The sequence below is a fragment of the Lynx canadensis genome, chromosome F1 (assembly GCF_007474595.2).
Source record: "Lynx canadensis isolate LIC74 chromosome F1, mLynCan4.pri.v2, whole genome shotgun sequence".
Taxonomy (NCBI): Eukaryota; Metazoa; Chordata; class Mammalia; order Carnivora; family Felidae; genus Lynx; species Lynx canadensis.
In genome coordinates, this window is record NC_044319.2 from 18,885,926 (window position 1) to 18,910,195 (window position 24,270).

The window sequence follows — 24,270 nt, forward strand, 5'->3', positions numbered from 1 at the left end:
TCTAAGAAGCTTTCTGAGCTAGGTGCTCAGTCTCCCTGGGTCCACATTTGTCAGCTGTGCCTGCCTTCCACCTTCCACAGGATGTTGTGGTGTTACTGAAGAATACCAGCCTGTGACAGTGTTGTGAATGACTTACAGGAAGTTATAAAGGGAGAAAGTGGTACATCCCAAGGTCATTGGCAAAAGCGTGACCTCTGGCCTGCTTGGGTCGTGACGGAAATCTGTTTTGAAATTCAGAAGCATATCAGGGACAGGAAAGATGGAAAAAAATCCTGCAGCTCTGTTTTATGGCATGTTATTCATTTTCCAAATAAAGCAGTTTAAAAAGAAATACATACAAGGGCTGGGAGAATGGCTATGGAGCCTCTTTCCTCAGGCAATGAGTCCGGAGGGCCGGCTGGGTCTAGGGAGCGCCCTGCCGTCCCCGAGTCTGCGTGACTCCCCCTCAGCTCAGCTCTGCGTCCTTGCCCACAGAGGAATTCCAGGCCCTGCTGAAAAGGCTGCCTGGAGACAGGTTCCTGAACTCCACAGCCATCTCCCAGTTCTGGGCCATGGACACCAGCCTTCAGCACCGCTACCAGCAGCTGGGAGCCAGCTTGAAATTGCTGTTCAAGAAGACCCACCGGATTGTCCGCAGGCTCTTCAACCTCTGCAAGCGCTGCCACCGGCAGCCTCGCTTCCGCCTGCCCAAGGAGAGGTGAGCACCCCAGCTGCCCGGGCCCAAGCCTGGCCCCTTCCCCTGAGGCTGCCGAGGCCAGGGGGCCCTCTGTCCAACATGGCAGATCTGGCGGCGGTGACCCAGATGAGGCCTTTTAGATTCTCTGCTCTCTTCACCTACTTGTGACTTGTGTCTGACATCGGAGAGAGCAAACAGAGAGAGGCTAATTTTACTTTTTATAAATTATAGTATATTCAAATGTTATTCTAGTCATGCTCTAATTCTCACTCATTTCTATTTTAAGAAGTTTTTTCAGGAAACAGAGGGGTGGAGTGGAAGCTCACACACCAATTACATACAGTGAGAATATACACACATTGGGTTGCTTGAAACAAGTGATTAGTTCTGAGTCACAAAAGGAAAGAAAGCTGAGCCCCACCCCAGCCCCGCCCTCAGGAGCAGAGGCAGGCTGTATCATCATAGGCCCTCACTGCACATCCACTCACACGCTCGTTTATTCAACAAGTGCACACTGCGTATCCTAATATTAAGCAGTGTGTGTGTGGGTCCTCGGGAAGACATAATAAATATATAGAAACACAAAAACTATAAAATGATACCTATGTGGCAGCCACTGAAATCCACATTTGTGGAACATAAATCAGAGGCATGGTCTAGTAAAAGCAAAAGCCCGAGAGAAGAGCTACCTTGGAGAAGGAAGTCTCAGCCAGCTTGTGTGGGAGAAGATAGAAATGGTACACGGAGACGGGGCCTTGCAGGGCGTGGAGGCTGCCTCGCAACCCGGAGATGCGGCTCTGACAGAGGCACCTGTAAGAAGGGAAGCGTCAGTGGAGAGCCTAGACTAGCAAAGGCTTTTGAGAGGGGTTCACTTTTTTTTTTTTAAGAAATCACTATTAAATGCTTACCAAGCGCCAGGAACAATCCTGGTTTCTGAGAACATGTTGGTGAAGAATAATGCAGTGTTACTGCTCTCGTGGCATTTTCAGAGAAGCCATCTGTGAACAGGGAAACAATAAACAATAATTTCCAATCCTGATCCTTGCTGTGGATTATATAAAAACAGGCTGATGTGATAGAGAGCGAGCGACTGGGTGGTTCTTTCAAAAAGGGTGTCACAGAAGACCTCTTTGAGGAGGTATCATAGGAGCGGAAATCTAAATCTAAAGAGGGAGCCAGCCATAGAAAATTCCTCTTCGTGGTGAAGGAGTGACAGAAGCAGTGGGAACAGGAAGGACAGGGACGGTAAGTGGGAAAGCAATGGATGGGAGTTGGGAAGTTTAGAGAACTAGGGATCGGACGGTCTTATTTAAAAAGCTGAAAACTACATTAGATGTTTTGGTACAGAGGGTGTGGGAGATCTTCTGTAGGCTTTTGAATAAGCGAAGGAAGTGGTACTTGGGAGGGATGAGCCCGGCTGCTGCCAGTACAAGTCTGATGTCAAGGATTTCTGGTGCTGATCCATCAGACAGACGCTGGGCTCTAGGCCTTACTCGATCATTCCAGAGTGGTGCAGTAGGGTTTCCATCATTCAGAGAACTCGGGGCTTTTATCTTTCTCATTACCTTCCCTGCCCATTAGTCAGTCTCCTCCTACCCTCAGGAGAGACGCCAAAGCGTGTCTCTGTGTGACTCTTTATTCATTCTTACCTCCCTTCCCAAAGGTCCTTGCCCTATTGGTGGAATCGCATCCAGTCCCTCCTCTACTGTGGAGAAAGCACCTTCCCCGGCACCTTCCTGGAACAGAGCCACAGCTGCACCTGCCCCTATGACCAGTCTTCCTGCCAGGGCCCCATCCCCTGTGCCTTGGGCGAAGGGCCCGCATGTGCCCACTGTGCTCCGGACAACAGCACGCGCTGCGGGGGCTGTAACCCAGGCTACGTGCTGGCCCAGGGGTTGTGCCGGCCAGAGGTGGCCGAGTCCCTGGAGAACTTTCTGGGGCTGGAGACAGACCTGCAGGACCTGGAGCTGAAGTACCTGTTGCAGAAGCGGGACAGCCGCATCGAGGTGCACTCCATCTTCATCAGCAACGACATGCGTCTGGGCAGCTGGTTTGACCCTTCCTGGAGGAAGCGCATGCTGCTCACGCTGAAGAGTAACAAGTACAAGCCCGGGCTGGTGCACGTGATGCTGGCCTTGTCCCTGCAGATCTGCCTCACCAAGAACAGCACCCTGGAGCCTGTCATGGCCATCTACGTCAACCCGTTTGGGGGCAGCCACTCTGAGAGCTGGTTCATGCCCGTGAATGAGGGCAGCTTCCCCGACTGGGAAAGGACTAACGTGGACGCAGCTGCCCAGTGCCAAAACTGGACTATCACCTTGGGGAACAGGTGGAAGACCTTCTTTGAGACAGTCCATGTTTACCTACGGAGCCGAATCAAGTCCCTGGATGACAGCTCCAATGAGACAATCTACTACGAGCCCCTGGAGATGACCGATCCCTCCAAGAACTTGGGCTACATGAAAATCAACACCTTGCAGGTCTTTGGCTACAGCCTCCCCTTTGACCCGGATGCTATCCGGGACTTAATTCTCCAGTTAGACTACCCGTACACTCAAGGTTCCCAGGACTCTGCCCTCTTGCAGCTTATAGAGCTTAGGGACCGGGTAAACCAGCTCTCTCCCCCGGGCAAAGTCCGGCTTGACCTTTTCTCCTGCTTGCTCCGGCATCGGCTCAAGCTGGCCAACAACGAGGTGGGCAGGATCCAGTCCTCCCTGAGGGCTTTCAATTCTAAGCTGCCAAACCCTGTGGAGTATGAGACAGGCAAACTGTGTAGCTAATGGGGGCCCCACTCCAGTGCTGGGCAGGGAGGTGATCCATGAATCCAGGGTGCAACGATCATCCAAGCCCTCACCTTAGTGCCAACAGGGTTCTCCCTTGAGACTTTCCGCACCCAGCCGATGGGACCTCAGGGCGTGGACTAAAGCAGGCAGGAGAGAAAGAGACCATCACCGCACACGTGTACACGCTCACCATGTGCGTGCACACACGCGCGCGCATACACATACACTCTCTCACTCACACAGGGAGGCTACGACTCAGCAGCCTCGAATCTGTGAAGTCGGTGCTTTCAAATGCATGCAGTTGAAGGAGAGGAGCCAAGGGAGAGATTAAGAAAAAGAACCAGCCAAACCGTGAAAACAAAATCCTTAAAAAGTGATTCTTATCATTCAAGAAAGCAAGAGGGGGCATGGGGGTAGGAACAGGAGCAGTTCCCCCTCCCCCACCATCGAGTCACTTTTGTATTCTTTTTAACCAGGTTTCTTAAAATGGCGTTGTTTCGTGATCCCCCCAGCGTTGGTTCTTACTTTTTGTATGCTGCCTCCTCTGTGCCCTCCCAGACACTGACTGCTTCTCAAGCCGGCTCCCCTGAGACACTCAAGGTGACACCAACAGAGGACCGTAAGGGCAGACAGGCAGGCTTGCTCTGCTCTCCACTCCTCCCTCCCTCCAGCCCCCTTGCTTCCTCAGCCCCCCCCCTACTTTGTTCCACATTCCCCTCGTGGTCCAGCCGGAACTCCTCTTCCAATGGCACCCGTCCTGTCCAAGAAAGCAGCTCTGTCAAGTTAGAAAGAGACAATGTATAGGGAAATGTTCTTTTTTAAAAACAAAACAAAAATATTTATTTTGTGATTGTTTTCTTTGTCAATCTGCTCCAGCCACATGAACGTATGAGTAAAAGTTTACCTGGTTTAATATATTTTCTTAAAAGGCCTTTTTTAGGGGAAAAGAGAAAACAAAAGAAGATTATGGTTCCCTGGGCTGCCTGGATTTTTTTTTTTAATTGCTCTGTGTGTGACACATGGACATCCATGGATGGTGGATAGGCCGTGGGGGAGGCTGGTTGATTAGTGTGTTTTCAAAAGCGAATGCATGTCTGGCTTGACTGGGGTGTGTGTGGCGGGGGTTGTTACATGAAGAATGGAGTGAGGCAGAACTCCGGGTCCCAGAGTTACCTGGCTACCCATCCCCCTCTTCCCAGACAGGAGAACACAAGTCTTACAGCCAGGACTCCTTGCTATCAGAGGAGTGATGTGAAGGTCCCTGCTCACAGGGGAGCTGCAGCCTCTGCGTTGGGTAAATGTGTACTGAGGCGGGCTTGGGGTGGGGGGGGGGGGTGTGCGCCTCTTTGCCAACACTGCTGCAGGCATCAGAAGAGTTTCCCATACTCGGCATCTTCTAGTCTGTGATCGCCTTTTGAGGAAACTGGGAAGGACGCAGACGTGGCATTGGTTTTCTCTGTTCTGATTACCACTTTCCCAGCCTAAAAAGCAGGTTGGATGTACGCCACACAGAATGAGGCATCATTCTCCCCAGAGTGCCTCCCCCAGGTGGTCCGAGAAGCATTTCACAGCAGATCTCTTGGAGAACCACTTCCTCTCTACTCTCCACAGGTTCCAATTTCTTCAGGCGAAAGTCACCACATAAATACTAAGTACTCCATTCCCTACGTGGGCTATATCTCAGTTGGTACAAAACGAACTGGGAGACAGAAAGGATGGTTGTGTCTATGCACCCAAGAGCCTTCGATGTTTATTGTTGCATACAGAAGAATTCAGCATCATATTTAATCATTGTACCCTATCTCAATCCACAACAACCTGAAATCCTTGGTAGACAAGCAGCCTCCAGCATTTCTTTCTTCAAAGTTCCCCTGGAGGCTTCTAGGGCAGAAATCCAGAGTGATGGGATAACCTAGGGGGTAACGCACACACTGGCTATTTCTACTGGGCCACTGCTTGCTTTGACGAATTTGTACCAAGCCACTCATCTGTGGAAGATGGAACCAGCAGATGTCCTCTTCATCAATGGGGTACTGATGTGCCAGAGGAGTATGCTTTGGTTGGGAAGGGGGTTGCAAGCGGTAGGAAGGCATTGACACTTTCCACTGACAGGGTTTGAGAGGTGCAAGAGAGATACCAGAGTCTGATTTCAGCACTGACTGTGCATGTCTCCACGCTGCAGGACTGGGTGGGCACATGCTTTCACCCATGAATTAATGGCAAACCATGTACAGCAATATTCAGAGTGAGGAGGAAAGCAGTTGAGAATGTGCTGTGCACAGAGTTAGCAGTGAGCACCTTCAGTAGCATGAAGGCAATTGCTCCGGTGAGAAGAGAGTCTGTACGTGGGGGCTCACGTCTTACCTGGGCCGGTCCCACAGTTGAGGGGTAGGAAACCTTAGCTATCAGTCTCTGAATCAGACCAGACTGGGGGAAAAGCATACCTATAGAGTTATTAGAAGGATGTTGTGTCTCCTTATTTTAGGAAGGCTCTGGAAAGATGATGGTGTGACATACTCAGGTTTTAGAAACAGATGCACCCAATCACAAAGATTTCCACTTCTTGCCTGCTAGAAGGCTTAAACCATGAAGCAGAGTTTATCAACTCCACTTAAAAGTACTATTACACATTAGTAAATATTTAGGAGTGCCCTTCTAAACCCAGATGTAAGTACCATATTGATAGAAGGCCTAAAAGACATTATTAATTAATCACAGTAGAAGGAATGTTTATATTTGACTGACCTACTCATCTGTTCTCTGTGATGGATGCCTGACTCTTGTGAGACAGTGATGGGTGTCTGGTGTACCAGAGCTTGGATCAAAGCAACAGACCAAAGATTTTGCTTCTAGAAAGCAGGTGAAAGACAGTGGGGGTGGCGGGGGTGGTAAAGTATGGACAAGATTCCTTAAGAGATTTTTAAAGGCTTGAGACCACACATTCAGCACAGAGGTTCTCAGAAAGCTAGGCTAAGAATGCCATAATACAAAAAGGCTGTCCCAGTCAAAATTGTCACCTTGAAAGTCTACAATAATCAGAAGATGTGAACAACCTATTCTTATACACAGTTGAAAATAAAGAATTGTCATTAATTAATTAGTCCTGGGCTGTCTGTCAATGTTGGTGAACTGAATGGAGAAGAGACAAATGGATATAACAATCACGAATCCAGGCCTTAATTGTAACCCCAAAGAACTAATACATCAAAAGCTAATCTGCCCTAATGCTCGAGACTAATACCTCTAATACTAAATAACATATTTAATCCCCCGTGCTAATAATAATAATGCTAAGCTCTGTAAGCATATTCATGCATCAACAGCCAAACATAAATGAAGATCTCTTCAAATACAGGGCATCACAAATAGTTCAGATTCCATTCTTGGCTTCTTTTCACAAATATGAAAATAGTGGTCATGATGGGGAGAGCTGCCTTATGAGTAGATGGAATATATTGCCTACAGAATGTCCTGCCCCCAAATATCACCTTCAAAGCCTGTAATTTCATCATGCAAGTCTGCTCTCTTGTATATAAGAGAGAGATTTCTTTGCCATTGTATTTTGTATGAAAATTAAAATGCCCTTAGGAAGAAATAAGTCTTAGAAGCTAACCCACTGGCAAAATAGAGGATTAGATTTTTGGAGCTAGAAGATTTTTCGAGGTCATCCAGTCCTACCCATTTCTGACATGAGGGGGAAGAGGTTACAGCACTTGCCTGAGGTTGTATCTATCAGAAGGGGAGGAAGTGCAGTCTTTCGTCTCTACCTCTCTCTTCCAGTAAATGACATTTGGGTCCTAGGGGGTGACAGAGACCCAGTTTCAGGGCTTGGGAGTATGAGGGTGGGGAAAGGAAGACACATTTCTGGGAAGGAGAGGAGAACTTCCGAGAGGTGGGAGAATCCTCACATCTTTTCCTGGGAGGTGATTCTAACAAAAGTAATCAGCTGCTGTAGCAATTGAAAGGAAAAGACTTAAGTCTCTCCCCTGAGAAGATTTAAGCATGGGGTAGACATATTTCCATCCAAGGCTGGAGATGCAGGGATCAATTTGCTGGTTTCCTGATAACTCTATCAGCTCAGTGATTTTTAATTACAGCATCCTGCCTCCACTTTCTTGCTGTTTTCTCTACCATCAGTTTGAGTTTGAATACCATTACAAATCTGATAACTTCTGCAAAGCATCTTTATTGTGAAGCGTAGAGATGTCTGGGTAACAACAACATGCAAAGGCTCTAGGCTGTGCAGTCACTGTGGTAAACATATGACCTAGGTCTAGGGCCACGGCAGAGAAGAGTGATGAGGCAATACACTCTGCTGTGCACTAAGAGTGCTTGTTCTGTCTAGCAGTAGAGCAAGAATACAGACCAAAGGAGCCACTGAGACACAACAGGCCTATGCTCCTGGCCTGGCGGGATAGGTTGAGAAACTCAGGTTCTGTGACCGGCTATAGACACATCCCCTTTTTAGATTCTTGTTCGGCTTCTGCCACCAGCCAGCTCTATAACTGTCAGCAGGTCACTTGACTTTCTTACACCGATACTAGGGGTCCTTCTGGTGCTATCCTTTCATGCCGTTGAAGGCAGTATGGCCCAAGAGACAGTGCAGGCCATTAAGTCAGACCTGAATTTACATGTTGGCTCTGCACTTATATTTAAGTGATCTTAATTCTTGACTTATCCCCTTATGTGTAACCCAAACACTTCACCCCCTAAGATTTCCCTAAGGTTTTTCTTTCCGTTCTCTTTCTGGATGCTCACCTCTCTGCATACTTTTGCCGAATCCTCTCCAGCTTACAGAATACATATATACCTTCAGTTCCCTAAAACTAAATCCCATTTCCTTCCTCTTTCCCTTCATCCTTCCCTCTTTCTTTCCCTCCCTTCCTTCCTTCCTCCCTCCCTCCCTATGGTAAGTGCTAGGCTCTAGGATAGGTGCAGAATAGTCAATACCTCTATGTGTTTCTGGGCCATGGAGAATTGTAAAATATAACGTAGGGGATGGAGATGCAGACACAATCCAGAGTGGCGCATTCTCTAGTACAGATGTACAAAGTATTGATGGTATACAGAGAGGGAGAAAATTACTCCCTGGGAGTCACTAATGACATTTGTTGCGAACCCTCTAATCACTATGGAAGCAATACCCCAGGCCTCCAAATGTTTTACATGTCAGTGGAGGGAAAGACCTAACGTGCCATGTGTGTGCCCCCTCTCAGAGAGCAGAAAGGAGCAATGGCAGCAGCAGAGCCCCTCCCCCCCCCGAAGGTGCACACTACATCTGGTGGGTGCCGTTATTTGGGACTCCCGAGCACCACATCAGCACCTTATTATTCCGTCCAAGGCACACTCAAAGGACAGCCAGGTCTGTTTGGTAGAGCAGCTGCCTCCACGCCTTGAGGGTGCAGTGTTCTGAAACCACTGCTTCTGCAACTTGAACGTGCATATGATTCACTTGCAGATTCTGATTCAGCGGGCCTGAGTAAGGCCCCAGATTCTGCACATCTAACAGCGCCCAGGTGATGCTGCAGCTGGTCCAAAGACCACACTTAGAGGAGACAGTTCCTAGAGAGCATGCCTGTCGTCTTCTTCAGCCCTCAGGATTCTAAAATGGGGGTCTACCAGAAACGGTAGGGGCCAAGAAGCCAAAAGGTCAATAATGTCTGGTGAGGAGGTGAGGTCCTCACTTATAAGAATCTTGGTGCTCTACTGGCACCCAATTTCTCAACCACACAGGAGCCAGGTATCTGACCTGTATATACCAGTGAGGTAAGAAAAGAGAGGAGAGAGGAAAGAAAGGAAACTTAAGTAAATCAAAATTCTGCACACTGAGAGCTCGCTTGCTTATGAATGTGTTTACAGATAAGCAGCCCCACAGACCAGCTGAATCATGCTGGCTGAGTAAAGGTCTTTCCCCCAAGCCTATCAGACAGAGTAAATCTGTTCAGAAGTGGGACAGGGAGTGCCTGTCACTCTGTGGAAACACACATCAGATAAGATGATTAAATCCCCACCAGCAATGTGCAAGCACCCAGAGGCCCAGACTTTAGACTGCTAAGGTGCCATGCAATTTCTAGGCACTTCATCTAAGAAATAAAATGAATTATTCCTGTTTTCAGTTCTGTCCTCCTCTCCTCCAGCCTGTGCGATTACTACCCTTGCATCGTTAATAAAAACAGCCACCAGAATTTATAGGGGGTCATTCTTCCAAGGATCTCAGCACTTGGAGAAATAAATCAATCAATGTTATTTATTGAGCATATTCAGCTAGGAGATGTGGGGAATAAAGCAAACATGTATTTAGTATGTACACTCTCTTAATTCAAAAACTTTTGGGATGGCTTAGAAAATATACCTTGTGGGGAGGCTATACAACGAGGTGACAGCAGAAGCTGGATTTGGCGTGCTTTCTGGAGTCCGGCTGCCTTGGTTCAAATCCCATCTCTGCCACTTACCAGCTGGGAGGGGTCGGGAATGCCATTTACTCTCTTTTAGCATCAGTGTGCACATCTGTGAAAGAGGGGCAATATCAGGCTGCTCTGATGGTCAAAGATGGGAAAGGATGCAGGCTCGCAGTACATAATGCTCAAGTGTGGGTTGTTTTTATGGCATTAGATGGTTCCTATGTTTAAGGAAAGGGAAGAAAAGCAAAGCAAAGGAAAAGGAAATACCCACGTGACTCACCTGCAGAAGCACACTCTTTCCTGGAAACAAGGAGAAACTTATCATCTGGGCCCTTGCATAAGGGTCATTGGGTAATATAGTGGAAAAGTCTTCAATTACAGCTTTACAGCAGACATAGATAAGCCATTCAAGTGGGTATTTCTTATACAGACCCTGTATAAAAGCACAGAATATAATAACATCACTCATTGCCAGAATGCCTGTGCCTAGCTGGGTCACGTGGCCCAGGTACCTTGTTTCTAATGATGTAACTCATTACAGTGATAGAGCTTGGAGGTACCTAGGAGAATAGCTGGTTAACGTGCCCATTAGACTGTCTTTTTCAAATAGCACATCTTAAGTGCACTTTTAGCAAGTATGGTTTGCAGTCAATTCCTAGTTGAATTCTTTGATGGGGAACCAGGGTGTAGGACTGCCATAAGGTTTTTAGAGCCAGATATGAGGAAGGCAGAGTTTATATTCCAGTTATATCCAAAGTATAAGATGTGGATGGGCAGAAAGCAAGGTAGAGAGAATGTTCTAAGAAGTGGGAGCAATACGTGTCTAGGCACACACTCATAGACACAATGATGAGTCAGCCCGATGTGCATGTTCCACATCCAGTCTCCTGCTCCAATGCCCTTTGTTTGTTTCTTCTTTTAAAAACAACAGCTCTACTGAGATACGATTCAGATATTGTAAGGTCATAAGATTCACCCCCTCTAAAGTGCACAATTCAGTAGTTTTTATTCAAAAAGCTCTGCATCGATCACCACTACCTAATTGCAGAATATTTACATCACCCAAGAAAGAATCCTGTACCTATTGGCAGTCACTTTCCATTCCTCTCCAAGCCTCCACCCTTGGCAAACACTCATCTATTTCCTATCTCTGTGTATTTACCTATTCCCCCAATTTTTGTACAAATTAAATCATATAATATGTATGACATACAAACATCACATGATTTAAAAATACAGTATCTTCTACCATTATGTGGACTTTCTTTTCACTTTCTTGATAGTGTCCTCGAAGTACAAAGTTTAGAATTTTGGATGAAGTTCAACTGATCTACTTTTTCTTTGCCGCTTATGTCTTGGATGTCATATTTAAAAAGCCATACACTTATACCTAAGTTTTCTTGTAATAATCTTAACAGTTTTAGCTCTTACCTTTAGGTTTCTGATCCATTTTGAGTTAATTTTTGTACATGGTATGACACAGGGGTCCAACTTCATTCTTTCACATATGAGTATCCAGTTGTCCTAGGACCATTTATTCAAAGACTTTCTTTCTCCTCTAAGAAGTTGTATTGGCACAGGTGTCAAAATTGATTGACCATAAAAATATGGCTTGATCTGGACTCTTAACTCTATTCAATTGATCTGTATGTCTAACTCTATGTGAATACCACAGTGTATTTATTACTGTAGATTTGTAGTAAATTTTGAAATTAAGAATGTGAGTCCTCTAAGTTCTTTTTCTTTGCCAAGATGTTATGGCTATTCTTAGTCTCTTTATTTTCCATATGATTTTGAGGTTCAGCTTGTCATTTTCTGTGAAAGCACAAAAAAAAGAAAGCTGGGATTTGATAGGAATTATGTTAACTATATGGATAAGTTTGGGGAGTATCATCATCTTAACAGTATAGTTATTCGGATCCATAAATAGGGAACGTCTCTCTATTTAAATCTTTCATTTCTTTGATGATGTTTTGTGGGTTTTGGTCTTAAAGTCTCACATTTATTTTGGTAAGGTTATTCCTAAGTATCTTATTCTTTTTTGATGCTATTATAAATGGAATTGTTTTCTTAATTTCATTTTTGGATTGTTCATTATTTGTGTATAGAAATACAATCGATTTTCATATATTGATCTTGTATCCTGCCACCTTGCTAACTTGTTATTGTTCTAGTGCTTTTTTTTCTGTGTGTGGCTTCCTTAGAATTTTCTATATACTAGAGCATATCATCTTCAAATGCAGTTTTCTTATATTCTTTATTCTTAATGACTCTTCTTCAACCAATGCATTCTTGTTCCTGCTGCCTCCTGTGGGAGCAGGAGAACTTCTTTATGCTCTTACTGGAAGCATCTGAGAAATTTATTGCAGAGACAGATTGGCCTTCGGAAATATGGATCACCCTTAGCACTGTCTGTGGGCGAACAAAGGCATTCAAAAGCTAACATGGTAAAAAGGTGAGAATAATCAATAATCTGTGGTGTTTGTTCAAAGTTCTTAGCCTATCTCCCAAGTTCTCGGCTGTCTCCATTCAATGGTAACAGTAATTGGATCGGCATTAATGAATGAGAACTCATGCACAGCCTCCATACTCGCCCCCATGGCTATTCAGTTCACACTTCCATAGTGCCAGGACTAGGACTGCCAATGAAAGAGATTAGCTTTTAGCAGTTGACCGAGTCATTCTGTCTGGTTGTTTAGCTCCTCACCCATAGTAGATGTTCTCTGCTGGTTGTTCACATGTAGTTCAAAAACCTTTATGCTTCCTGTCCACTTCCAGAGATCCACCCACCTGCCTTTTTCACAGACATTCCTTGTCTCTGATAGTCTAATCTTTCTCCTTCCAGGCCCTTAACCAACTAACCAACCATGTCATTCCACATTGCCCACAAGTTCATCTATATTTTACCTTAAGTCAGTTCTCTACACAAAGTTGATGACTAATTGCACTTAACATCAAAGCTGCCGATGGGGAGGCTTTCCCCCTCATCACTGTCCATCAACGCTAACCTATGAATGAAGCTGGGCCTTTCTACTTATCTGTTATCATCATAAAGGCCCTCTGTTAAGCCACAGATGTGAACTATAGGAGATACACGAGTGCAAACTGATTGATGGCATGGGGCTCTGGGCTACGTGCTTGATTAGCTTATAGTGTGCTCTCCAGCTCTGCTTGTTTCCAATCTTGGATGTACCATATCCATCTTAGAATGCACTGCCACAGAACTGGCCCCACCTTGTGACTTGGGGGCTTTGCATGAACCCAGTTCATGATGGATGGCTCTGGTCATAGGATCCCTTGTATCTCAGGGTCAGAAGCTCTGTATTTCCCAAGGGCAAGTAGCACACCAGTAAATGCTTATTGATGGTGATCATCCTCTGTTTTAGGTGGCAGGGACTTTCTCCAGAACCCCAGAAGTCTACATTGTGATTTATTGACTGGAGCTTCCCATCAACTCTGAACACTATTTTCTTCCACCATAGATGGCTCTGGTACCATAGGGTCTCCTAGGTTATATGGCTCATGTGTCAGACCATTTTCTCAAACCTGGTCCTTCTGCTGAGCTCTTTCTTGCTCTGGATACTACTCAAAGTTCACAGCCTCTTAATGTTATACAGCAAATGGGTGAAGGTGGTATTTCCAGGCATAGAATATGCTGCCTCCAGAACCTGAAGAGGCCATTAAGACTTACGCTACTTTCTCAGTAGTTGGAGGCATAAAATACAATTCTTTGTTGTTTCATTTGGAAGGGATGTTCTGGCATTCTCCAGAACCTGTAGATCCCTAAGAAGTTCACTAATATGCTGGGGTCCTGAAGCTTTAATCTCCACTTTCTGAAGCACATGTATTTTGCCAAGGCTTCCACATAGTAGCCACTTCTTTTTCATCTGGTCTTATTATCATGGCATTGTCAATATAATGGGCCAGTGTGATGTTCTGTGGACTATCAGACATTTCATCTCCTTGACAGTCTTATTACAACAGAGGGCCAAATCATTAACAAAACCTAAGACAAGACCATAATTAATACTCTTGTCCATCTCACATGAATATGAACTGCTTTGGATCTTTTCTTGTAGGGATGGAAAAGAATGCAGTCACCAGATCATGGTCATTTAATATGTATTGGAGGCTATATTCATCTGCTTTAGTAAAATCACATCTGGCTCTGCAGCTACAACTGGGGACAGTACTTGATTAAATTTACAGTAGTTATTCACTCAGTCATGATTCATTCCATTTTTATAGGGGCTATTCTGGTGAATTAAATGAGGATTTATCATAGATCATCACACTTGTATTCTCTGAAGGTAGCACTAATGTCTACCATTCTCACCAGGTTGCAATATTATCTTTTTATTTACTATGTTGACTTGGGGTGAAGGCACAGTTGCACCGGTTTTCATTTGGCTTTCTCTACTAAATTTCCTACTGTACAGGTTAAGGAACCAATACCGACTCCAAGGGTTTATGCCAAACTCCAAAAAGTATGTCTATTCCAATTATACCAGCAAATGATCATCAGGTGGGCCTGTGATTCCAGGAATCTGTGAAGCCAGACCTAAGGATTCCAGGATTCAATTACTTCCCTGGCCCCATACAGCCCTTCTGTATGGCAATACTCCCCCCACATTGATCTTTAAGATTCAACTGTAACAGGACGGTTATTATGGCATATTGAGTCCCATATTGGATATCAATGCTAATTCTGACTCCATGTCCCACAGTCCTTGAAGAGTTTGGGTATTGCTTTTTCCCAAATGGGCTGTTGCTTGAGTAAATGGTTATAGTCCATTGGCAAAGGGACTAGAACATTTCCAACTGAATACAATTGCTATGGAGTTGCAGGATTCCTTTTCATAGAAATCCAGCATCTCTTTCTGCCCCTGGTGTTCTGGGTCTGAGAACTGACTGAAGTTTGGAAACTTGACAAAGTACCATGGATTTTAATTTGAGAGATTTCCCTCAGCCTTCTTATCCATTCTTGATATCCTTTGCCTGTGTAAATTAAGAAATATCTCCTTTGCTCATCTAACATGCCTCTGGAAACACCAAGTTCCATTAATATCACCATAGCTCTTTGAAGGTTAGATTCTCCCTCTAGCCAAAACCAGATACCACTTAAATATTGCCACATATTGTGATATCAGGGCCACCTTGCTTCATTACAATAGTTGCAATTGCCTTGTTTCTGAGGGTTGAGTGCCATCACCTGGACCTTTATTGTTGGAGGATCTAATCAGGCTACTAGAAAGCCTAGTTCTGTATTAGCCTGTCCTATCTTCAGCCTTGGCCTATAGAGAACAGCTATCACTGAGCTGACCCATGTTCACCAGGTATTCCTTGGAGTGTCCTTTAGGCCCTCCCATGGAACATACTCCACTGGCACGTTTATGGCCTGATACAGTATATGCACTCTGTGTGCCAACTTCTTTGAGCTGTTTGAGCTCTTGCTTCACCATCCACCATGGCAGTTCTGGCATTTCTACTTCACATAGTGGGGTCTTTGCTTTTTCCAGATCCTAACAGCCCTTCTAGTAACAATCATCTCCAGGGCCTTTGCTAAGGCATCAAAGCATATAAACGGAGACCATTTCAATATTGATAAACTCTTGATTATCCAACCTTATGTTCCACACCTCTTGATCAGGTATCCAGGATTCAGTCCCATGCATATGCTAGTAGCCACTACAGGGACACGTTAGCTATGCCTTATAACAACTTTGGTGTATACACTCCTTCCATAAAATTCTCAGTGCATCTCTAGTCTGATTGTACTGGAATTTGATTTTCCTTATTGGATTGTTTGCCAGGGGAAGGGGTAGGGGATATTTCCTTAAGCAGGCAAGCTGTGTCTTGTAATGTGAATGTCTTAATCGAGGTCTCTGCATCATCTTCAAGGAAGGGGAGAGCTATGATCAAGGCTGAGGGGAGGAAGGGAGTTCTGAAGGTCCAGCAAGTCAAGGTACTAAGGTCTACTCAAATTGCCCTATTCCAAGTCTCAGCACCCTACTACTTTCCCATTAGGGACCTGCACCTGGCATAGGAGACTTACTGAATCTGAGAATTCAATCCTATCTGAAGCTCTACTACTTTAATGATTAAGTCCTGAGCCTAGTTTTCTATTCTCCTGGTACTCTGGCTGTAGGAGATTAGGATTTCCCTAAATGCTACTAAGGCCTTCTAGCTTTCATATTTTGTCTGGAAATGATGGTTATCATCTGAGCCTGTCATTATTTTCTTTCAAAAATCAATGGTGCTCAGCAAATCACCCAGTTCCATGGTCCTTATAATTACCACTCCCTTGTCCCTCTCAATCACAAGAAACACTGCACCACACCATGTACCCCCTTCTATGGATATCCCACATCAGTCTACTGCTGATGAAAGTTAACAGTCACACAGAAATTACCCTTGTTTCAACAGCTGCACTGCTACAATACCTCACAGGCTAGTTCTACCCCAGCTACAACCAGTGATGGGGTTTGCACCGCCAGAGAGCCAATGACTGACCCATCTCTAAAGTCCCATTTTGAAAGTCAACTTCCTAAAACTGCTTTTTGTATCAAAGAATTCTTAGGCGAGAATTGGCTGCAGAAGGTTTACTGGGGGAGTTCTTGAGGTATACATATGTGAGGAAGTGAAGAAGGCAAGTTTGGGCAGGAAGAGAAACTCGTATTGAGGTTGTAACTGAGACCGAAGCAGATTCTATGGGGAGTTCTAGAGCCTGAATGGCCCTTCAGAATTCTGCTAAAGTGAGGCAAGAGGGTTAGGCTTTAAAATCTCCAAGCAGGAGTCACTGGCCATGGGCTACCCGGGAGATGTGTAAGAGGGAAGGCTTAATTTTGGGCAAGGCAGTTCCTACTGACAGACATAGCTGTAAACTGTGAGTGGTCCTTAGATATTCTAAGAAGCTAGGACATTTGTGTATCAATCCTGAAGAGGGGACGCTGTTGCCTACCACAACATCTGTCACAATGACCATCGCTATTATCACCCCACTAGGACCACTGCCTGTCTTTCACAGTCTTACCAGACTGGAATTTCCAAACCTTTGCAGACAATATTGCTTATTCTAGATTTGGGATTGCTTTTTAGAGCAAAAAGAAAACACCCTCCTGCTACAGTTCCACCACACACGATCCACTAAGCTTGGCTGGCAAGTGGAGGCCACGGGTGACAACCTGATGCCAATTAGCAATGGGAAAGCTAGCCTAGCCCTCTGCTCTGTTGGCACTGCGGTCGCACAACTTTCCCTTTCTTTGGCTCACAATCTGACAAAATAGGTCTGGAATACGAGAGAGAAAAAATTTAGTTTGGCATTACAACTTCTTGACCATGACACTGTCCCAATTAATAATCACCTTGAAACTCCAGGTCATCACCCTCTAATTAATGTTGCCCCTCTCCTGCAGTATCCTGACTCTCAAGCCTCTGGGGTCAAGTGAGAACCCCAGTCTATCTTAGTCCCATCAGAGACAGAGAGTAAGAGAGAAAGTGACTGTGGCAAGGACTGACTACGTGTTCAACAAGCCTTTTCCCTATTTCTCCTTGACACACTAGTCTGTATTTGCCGGCCTCTTGAAGTTCAGTAGAGCAATGTGCCTGAACTCTGGACAAAGGAAGCAGACAGAGATCATGTACCCACTCCCAGACCTGGCCCGTGGATGCTCCCACATGCAATTCTCCTCTTTCTTTCCTTTCTTGTGAGAAGCCAGGAAAGGTATGAGGAGTGAAGACTGGAGGCTTAAAGTGTAAAGTACAAGTATCCTCAGATGTCTGCTGGGAAGAAAAGCTGTCCAGAGGAGCTATTCCTCCAAATAAGACTGTTATACAAAGAATCATTTGTTGTTATCCCAGTGGAATTTGGGTTTGTTTGTTACAGCAGTTGGCTTACTCTAATACAGGGATAGCAAATTAATGTGAGTCAGAGAGAACCCAAGGGAACCTGAGTTGTGTTTCTCACCAGCTCCAGGCACTAATTACTTGGTTACTTTTTTTAGATTCTCAGCACCCACCCAGTGACTTCAGCTAACCAAAATCATCATTTTGAAAATAAATAAATATTCATTTGAATATCACCTTGGTGGAAATAAGAAGAGTCAGAACTTCCCTATGATCAGAAGGGTCTTAATGAATCTAAGATGTGTAGCCTGTTACTCTTTGGACACCATGCATGGCGTTCTCATTAGGTAGAGAATGACCTATCTTTTCCCTGCCCTGCCCCAAGCTTCTCTCCACAGCATGAGCAACTCTGTCTAGAGGGCTATATCCTGCATCTATTCAGAAATGCATTTCCTTTTTCTTCCAAGCAATACAGAAACTGATGGTCTGTGCACAGGGGTTTGGCCAGGGGCATTCCCCAAGACAGCATGGGCACATCAAACTAAGGCAAGAAATGTGGGCTCTGGGGAAACATTTTTGCACTTAACCATGCCAGCCTGGCACTCCACAATGTTCGCACTCCTCCAATTAAGCTGTTCAGTTCTCAATCATCTGGAGCCGCTGCCAACTGCTGGCTGCTGATAGTCAGAGTGGCTGCTGCCCGGAATGTCAGCAGTTCTGCTTTTCTGCCTCTCCTGGACTGGCTCTACTACACCCTTCTTCCCAGCCTCCCCATGACAGCAAGCCGCTAACTTCCCTTCACCTGGGTGCTATTAAGAGAGACACCTGGGAAGGTGCAGTGGGGCTACTAGGCTGTGATTTCTTTTGGTGCTTGTAGTCTACACCTGGTACTATACCATTCCAGTGCTTTGACCACCACCTCATGCAAGTGAGGTGTCAATTCTTGTTCCTGGAGATATTGAACAGCTTGGGTCGTGGACAGAATGCCTGCTGAACATACATTCCCTGCTAGCCTGAGCTGGTGCTCTACATATAGAATCTTTACATCACCCAGGAAGATAAATACTATATATCGATTTTACAAACAAAGATGTTAGGAAAAGCTAAGTCTCCTGACAATCTATCACTTTCTTTTTTCTCTCTTCTCATTACCAACATCCTGCATTAGAAATATGCCATCTTAAAAAGAAAAGAGATGCATCATCTTCCCTTGACCTTGTAAAATCCAGCCTCTGGTTTTTGGCATCTAGATTCCTTCCTCTAGACATGTGTTGTTCAATATTATACCCATTAGCCACATGTGGCTACTGAGCACTTGAAATGTAGCTAGACAGAATCAAGATGTACTATAAGTGCAAATTACACACCAGACGTTGAAGACTTAGTACAATAAAGAATATAAAATATCTTATTAATGCTGTTTAATACTGATTACATGTTAAAATGATTATAATGCTTATATTTGGCTATAAGTCAAATAAAATATACTATCCAAATCAGGTTTTATTTTCCTTTTCCTTTTCAATTTTTTAAAATTTTATTTACTTATTTTAATATGATTTATTGTCAAGTTGGCTAACACAGTATGTACAGTGTTGTGCTCTTGGTTTTGGGGGTAGATTCCCGTGATTCATCACTTACAGCTTTTTCCTTTTTAATGTGGCTACTAGAAACTTCAGAGCTACACGTGTGGCTTGCCTTTGTACCTCACAATATCTGTGACTTGGATAATGAAGTGTCTAGAGATTGACCAGAATGTTCTGTTAGAGGCACAAACTGACCATAACACCTGCTGCTTCCCATAACCAGTAGGACAAATCCCATGGTCCTTAATATGGCTGACAAGTCCTTCCATGTTACGTCCCTCATCTCCCCTTGTTTCCTGAGCCTCCACATTTCATTTTACATTCCTGCTAACCTCCGCATGGGGTGCTTCCTCACCCCCACCACTGTTTCTAGCACCTCTACTTTGTTCATGCTCTTCCCTCTGCCTGGAATGTCTTTCTCCCCAGGAGTCCCCTGGAAAACTCCTTCCTGTTGGTCTTCTCAGACTTGATGACTGCTTCCAGAAACCTTCTCTAACCCTGCCCCTTGGCCCAGGGCCAGGACTAGGGTAAGACAGGCAGGGCCCCTATGGTACAAAGTTTAAGGAGGTGCTTCTATAAACCCTAGAGTAGCACCTCTTTACGTTTGGTGTCCCAGGTGCCTCTTCCTGTGAAGTCCCTGTGGAAGTCTGTGGCTGTGCTTCAGCAATGTCTTAAAATTATCCTGTGTGCTTTATTCACTGGTGAAACTCTGGCAGCATGTTTTCTACCAAAATATTGATCGTGACACTCAAGAAAGAAAACTTTGTCCTGAGGGAGCACTCTGTTCATCAGGCACTGTGCTAGGTGTTGGGAATTCAACAATGACATAGTCTATGATCTTAAAAATCATCACAAAACCTTGTTATGTGCCCTCTGCTTTCCTACTTCAAGTAGAAACTTCCAAGTTTTGAAATACTGACTACCTGTGCAGCCAGCTGAAGTACAGATTCTCAGGCCCCATCCCAGAGTGTCTGATTCTGTAGCTCTGCAATGGGGTCCAGATGTTCTATGATCAAATTTAGAGAAACATTCCTCTCCTACATTCATTTAGCTTTCATTTGACTATTATTGAGTGCCTACTCTGTGTAAGTCTTTGTGCTAGGGGCTGTCAAGGAAACAAAGATAATCAGGAAAGAATAATGTCTCTACTAGACTCCTAGAGTTTATGGAACGTCTCCATATGCGCAATTTTGTTTGATCAGTGGATTAAAGATTATCTCCCTTTTAGAGATAAGACCTATTTGCTCAAAATTCACACATAAGTAGGTAGTGGGACTAGGATCAAGGTCACAGTGAGAAAGCAGTGGGGAATGGAATCAAGGTCACATAGCTAAGGAGGTAGTGGGGACGACGGGAATTGAGGTCACATGGTAAGTAGTGGGGATTGGGAATGGAGCCCAGCATGCCTTCCACTTGACACAGGAGTTTGTCCTGCAAAGGTGATCTTGAGATGCCTAAATTTCAATACCTAGGACATGAGCCACCAGAAAGAAGGGAGGAGGAAGAAAGGAAGAGGATTCTGGAAGCCAGCTCATGGAGAGAAGAGGGGGAAGGCCAGCTAGTCTCTGGCTGCTACTCATCCCAGTGTGATAGGGGCAAAGGTGGGTTCTCCTGCACCTGTGGGCCTGAAGTGAGTTCTGGAATCCTCTTAAATTCTCCTCCTTTCACCCTTCCCTAGCCCCAGGAACCCATCCTATCCCAGCAAAGGTAGGAGGTCCTGAGACAGCCTGACTTCTCTATAACACAGGTGTCTTTTACCCCCATTTCCCCCTTCTTCCCCAGGATGGCTCGGAGAACAGAGAACATACTTCCCTAGTCCCTGCGCCCCTCCCCCAAGCTTGCTGAGTAGCCCAGGGACCCACCCCTGACAGGCCTAGGCAGGGTGGGCGTGGGGGTAGGTAGTGCAGGCAGCGGGCAACAACCCCTCAGCACTCCACCCCAGGCCAGCCCTCCCCTCTCCTGAGGCTGGGCTCCCAGGGCTCTGGAGACCAGGTTGTCAGTTAAAGCAGACCTGACAGCTGACAGCTTTCCAGAACAGCAGGAGCACGGTTAGCTTTCCTTCGGTTTTTTTTTTTTTTTTTCCCTCCTCTTTCTTTCCCCTGTTGTTGCAAGACTGGAAGCCTGACTGGAATTTAAAGCAAGGCTCTGGGATAAAAATGTATGATAACACCAAGCCCTGCTCTCTTGGCTTCCTCCTCCGATTGGCAGCTGTCCGCTTTCTGGGGTCTGAGAACAGAACACCTGCAAATTGTCAGAGGAGGGGTCTGAGGCAGGAAGGGAGGTGACCCCGCACTCTGAGGCCTGAGCAAGCCTTCTTCGCTGGGGCGCTGATCATGTTTTCACTTGGGGCACAGAAGGAGCAAGCGGCCCTCCTGGGAAGCACCTGTTATCTGTCCCCAGGTCCCCAAGCCCTTCCCTCTCCCGAAGTCTGGAATGCCCAGGAGGCTCCTGTGCCTGCCGCTAATCCATCCCACTCACGGAATCTGTCTGTTCCCCTATCAGTTCCTGCTTATGGCAGATAGATAAATAGATGGATAGATAGGAAGGAGAGACTCTAAGCAGCTTAGATAAACTATCCTATTTACATCTCTGGGTCCAATCTATCAATCCATCGGTCTGCCCATTGTGTTTGTGTTCTCTCTCAATCTGCCACTTCAGCCTCCATTAACCATTCATCTGTCTTCCTTTTGCCCTACACTTTCCCCTTCCACCCCCCATTTCCCAGCATCAAAATAAATCCAAAGCTGAGACACAATGAGGCACGCCCTTCCATTCCACTCCAGTTATCCCGGAAGGTTGGCCATGGCAGCTGACACTGGGGGCTTCCTTCCACTCACCTCCTCAGGAAATATGCAAATAAACCGTTGGAACACTCAGGGTACGAACACCAACAGTCAGGTCAGCCATGAGGCTGCTTCCAAATTCACAGTTCTGCAAACAGAGCCAATTGAGGCTCTCTTGGGATAAAGGGGGTGGTAGGGGATGGCAGTGGGCTGGGGCAAGGGGGAAGAGGAGGACATTGCATATCTGTACACAAAAGAGTTGGACCAACTATTAAATAAAGTGACAGAATGGGAGGAGAGAAAAAGGTAGGAATTTCACAAATTTCAGAATTAGTACTATTTGTTGACATTTAAACAGTTCATTTCTGTAGATCCTCTCAACTTCCTATTTCACTGCTAACAGCATAAGGGCTATTTCAAATGACCAGATTCCCAGTAAATGCAGTGAAAATTCATGATATTAATTGTATATAAAGTGTTTTAAAGAAAGAAAGAAAGAAAGAAAGAAAAGAAAGAAAGAAAGAAAAGAAAAGAAAAGAAAAGAAAAAGAAAAGAAAAGAAAAGAGGCCACCAGCCTCAGCAAATCAAGTGTCAGAGGCACCTTAAACAAATGCAAGGCACATAAACAAACAACAACAAACAAACAAACAAACAAACAAAGATAGAGCCTCTTGCCCTTTCCTTGAGACCACCAGGCATCTAATTTTGTTTGGCCCAGAATCCCGCAAGTCTCCAGCTTCCCATTGCCCTATGAAAACCACCGTAATCCTATTCCCATCATCTATCCCAGGACCCACGTCCCTAGCTGTTGGCCCTGGGGTCTCCTCTGGTGTCTACACATTCCTTCCATTAACTTCTGGATAGCTGTAAGCCAAGGAAGGCAGCACCTCTATCTCAAGACCCTTGAAAGGAGGAACTCAATAAGATATGGTAGGACTTAGTTTAAAATGAAAAATATAAATTCTGTGATTATCCCGATCCTCTGCCACACAGGTCAGAAACATGGGACCACCGGGGTTGGGGGGGCTGTTCCACCCGCCCCCGCCATAGGATGTGACTTGCCACGGGAGGGCAGCACCGTCCTGGACCCTGTGAAGTCTGAGGCAAGTACCAGAGGAATAGGGATAGAGGGGCTCCCAGCTGCCACACCCGTACTCCAGCAGATCTCATGACGGCTTTCAGAATTGCCTGGAGACCTGCGTGCCTGTCGACATTAGAGGCTGCTGGTGATGAATGGAACAGAGAGACAGAGGAGAAACAGGAGAAGTAGGCTTGAGGGGGGTGGGACCCTTTCCACTCTCCAGGGCTAGAGAAACTCCCAGGAAAAAACCTCTAGGCCCCACTGCAGCCCAGGAAAATAAAGCACAGCTAACAACATTTTTACTCGTCCACCATTTAATAGATGTTGGCTGGCTCAGTTTAGGGGCATGTGATATTTATTTATAAGCATACACTAGTGAATATCAGAAGACGTCAATAACTAATTATGAGCCCGGCAGAAGAAGAAAAGCCCATTCCTCAAACCAGCCAGATGCATGTTTGAAAGGTAGTATTTTTAAAATGGGAGAATACTGGTCTCACATACATTATTTTAGGATAAAAAAATTCTGAATAAACATTGTTTTAAGAAAAAAAAAAGGGGGAGAGATAGGAGATCTAAGCCCTACATTTCCTGATTCTGATGCTGGGAAAATCACTTAATATTCCTGCCTTTTATTTGGTTTATTTGTAAATGGTAAAATGGGGATGATGCAAACTTACATTTTGAGAACTGGGTCTCTTGAGGTCCCTCCAAACTATCTGATCAATGATTAGGAGGAATTCAAGGACTCATCATTTATGGGAAAAGCTTCCTTCTTACTTTAGAGATAATCCCTGGAAAGAGAAAAGCAAACAGTAAAGCAGAAAGGAGAGTCTTTCTATATCTCTACTTATTCAAGGCCAAAAAGGGAAATAAGAGGCTTTAAATCATGGGGTTTGCAATTACAAGAGATCTCCTGAGAAGGTATGCAGTGGAATACATTAGCACAGTGTCAGGCACATAGTAGGTGCACAACGTTTGTTTGAATAGATAGACGAATGAATGAAAGAATGAATGAACCAAGATGCACTGAGTTGTGGCTCTCTCATATGACCACTTGGTACAAAGAGCATCTCTAGCAAAGGAAGTTCTAAAAATTCCATGGAGGTCTCTAA

The 24,270-nt window shown here is 45.1% G+C and overlaps 1 protein-coding gene and 3 long non-coding RNA genes across 12 annotated transcripts in view; 1 reads left to right on the top strand and 3 right to left on the bottom strand.

Moving 5' to 3' along the window:
* The window catches only part of LOC115505040, a 34,391-nt gene extending 32,725 nt beyond the window's left edge, over positions 1 to 1,666 (bottom strand). For 7 of the 8 annotated variants that reach the window (XR_003965894.2, XR_003965892.2, XR_003965896.2 and 4 more), the window contains exons 1-3: positions 1,585 to 1,666; positions 1,366 to 1,486; positions 624 to 851 (exon numbers count right to left, since the gene is read on the bottom strand). This is a non-coding gene — a long non-coding RNA (uncharacterized LOC115505040). The remainder of the gene's footprint in view (positions 1 to 623; positions 852 to 1,365; positions 1,487 to 1,584) is intronic. The other variant, XR_004343089.1, reaches the window with a different exon arrangement.
* The window catches only part of BRINP2 (BMP/retinoic acid inducible neural specific 2), a 122,293-nt gene extending 118,133 nt beyond the window's left edge, over positions 1 to 4,160 (top strand). Inside the window, exons 7-8 of the mRNA XM_030302389.2 lie at positions 475 to 697; positions 2,340 to 4,160. Of these exons, the coding sequence (XP_030158249.1) occupies positions 475 to 697; positions 2,340 to 3,456 (1,340 nt within the window). The 3' untranslated portion in view covers positions 3,457 to 4,160. The remainder of the gene's footprint in view (positions 1 to 474; positions 698 to 2,339) is intronic.
* Positions 3,333 to 10,213, bottom strand: LOC116737836. The gene is made up of 4 exons (XR_004343093.1): positions 10,141 to 10,213; positions 4,160 to 7,256; positions 3,531 to 3,596; positions 3,333 to 3,421 (listed from the first exon to the last, which is right to left on the bottom strand). It is a non-coding gene; the product is annotated as an uncharacterized LOC116737836 (long non-coding RNA).
* The window catches only part of LOC115505042, a 340,353-nt gene continuing 326,292 nt past the window's right edge, over positions 10,210 to 24,270 (bottom strand). The window contains exons 7-8 of one of the 2 annotated variants that reach the window (XR_003965900.1): positions 23,836 to 23,949; positions 10,221 to 10,293 (exon numbers count right to left, since the gene is read on the bottom strand). This is a non-coding gene — a long non-coding RNA (uncharacterized LOC115505042). Of the gene's footprint in view, positions 10,294 to 23,835; positions 23,950 to 24,270 lie in introns of both variants that reach the window. The other variant, XR_003965901.1, reaches the window with a different exon arrangement.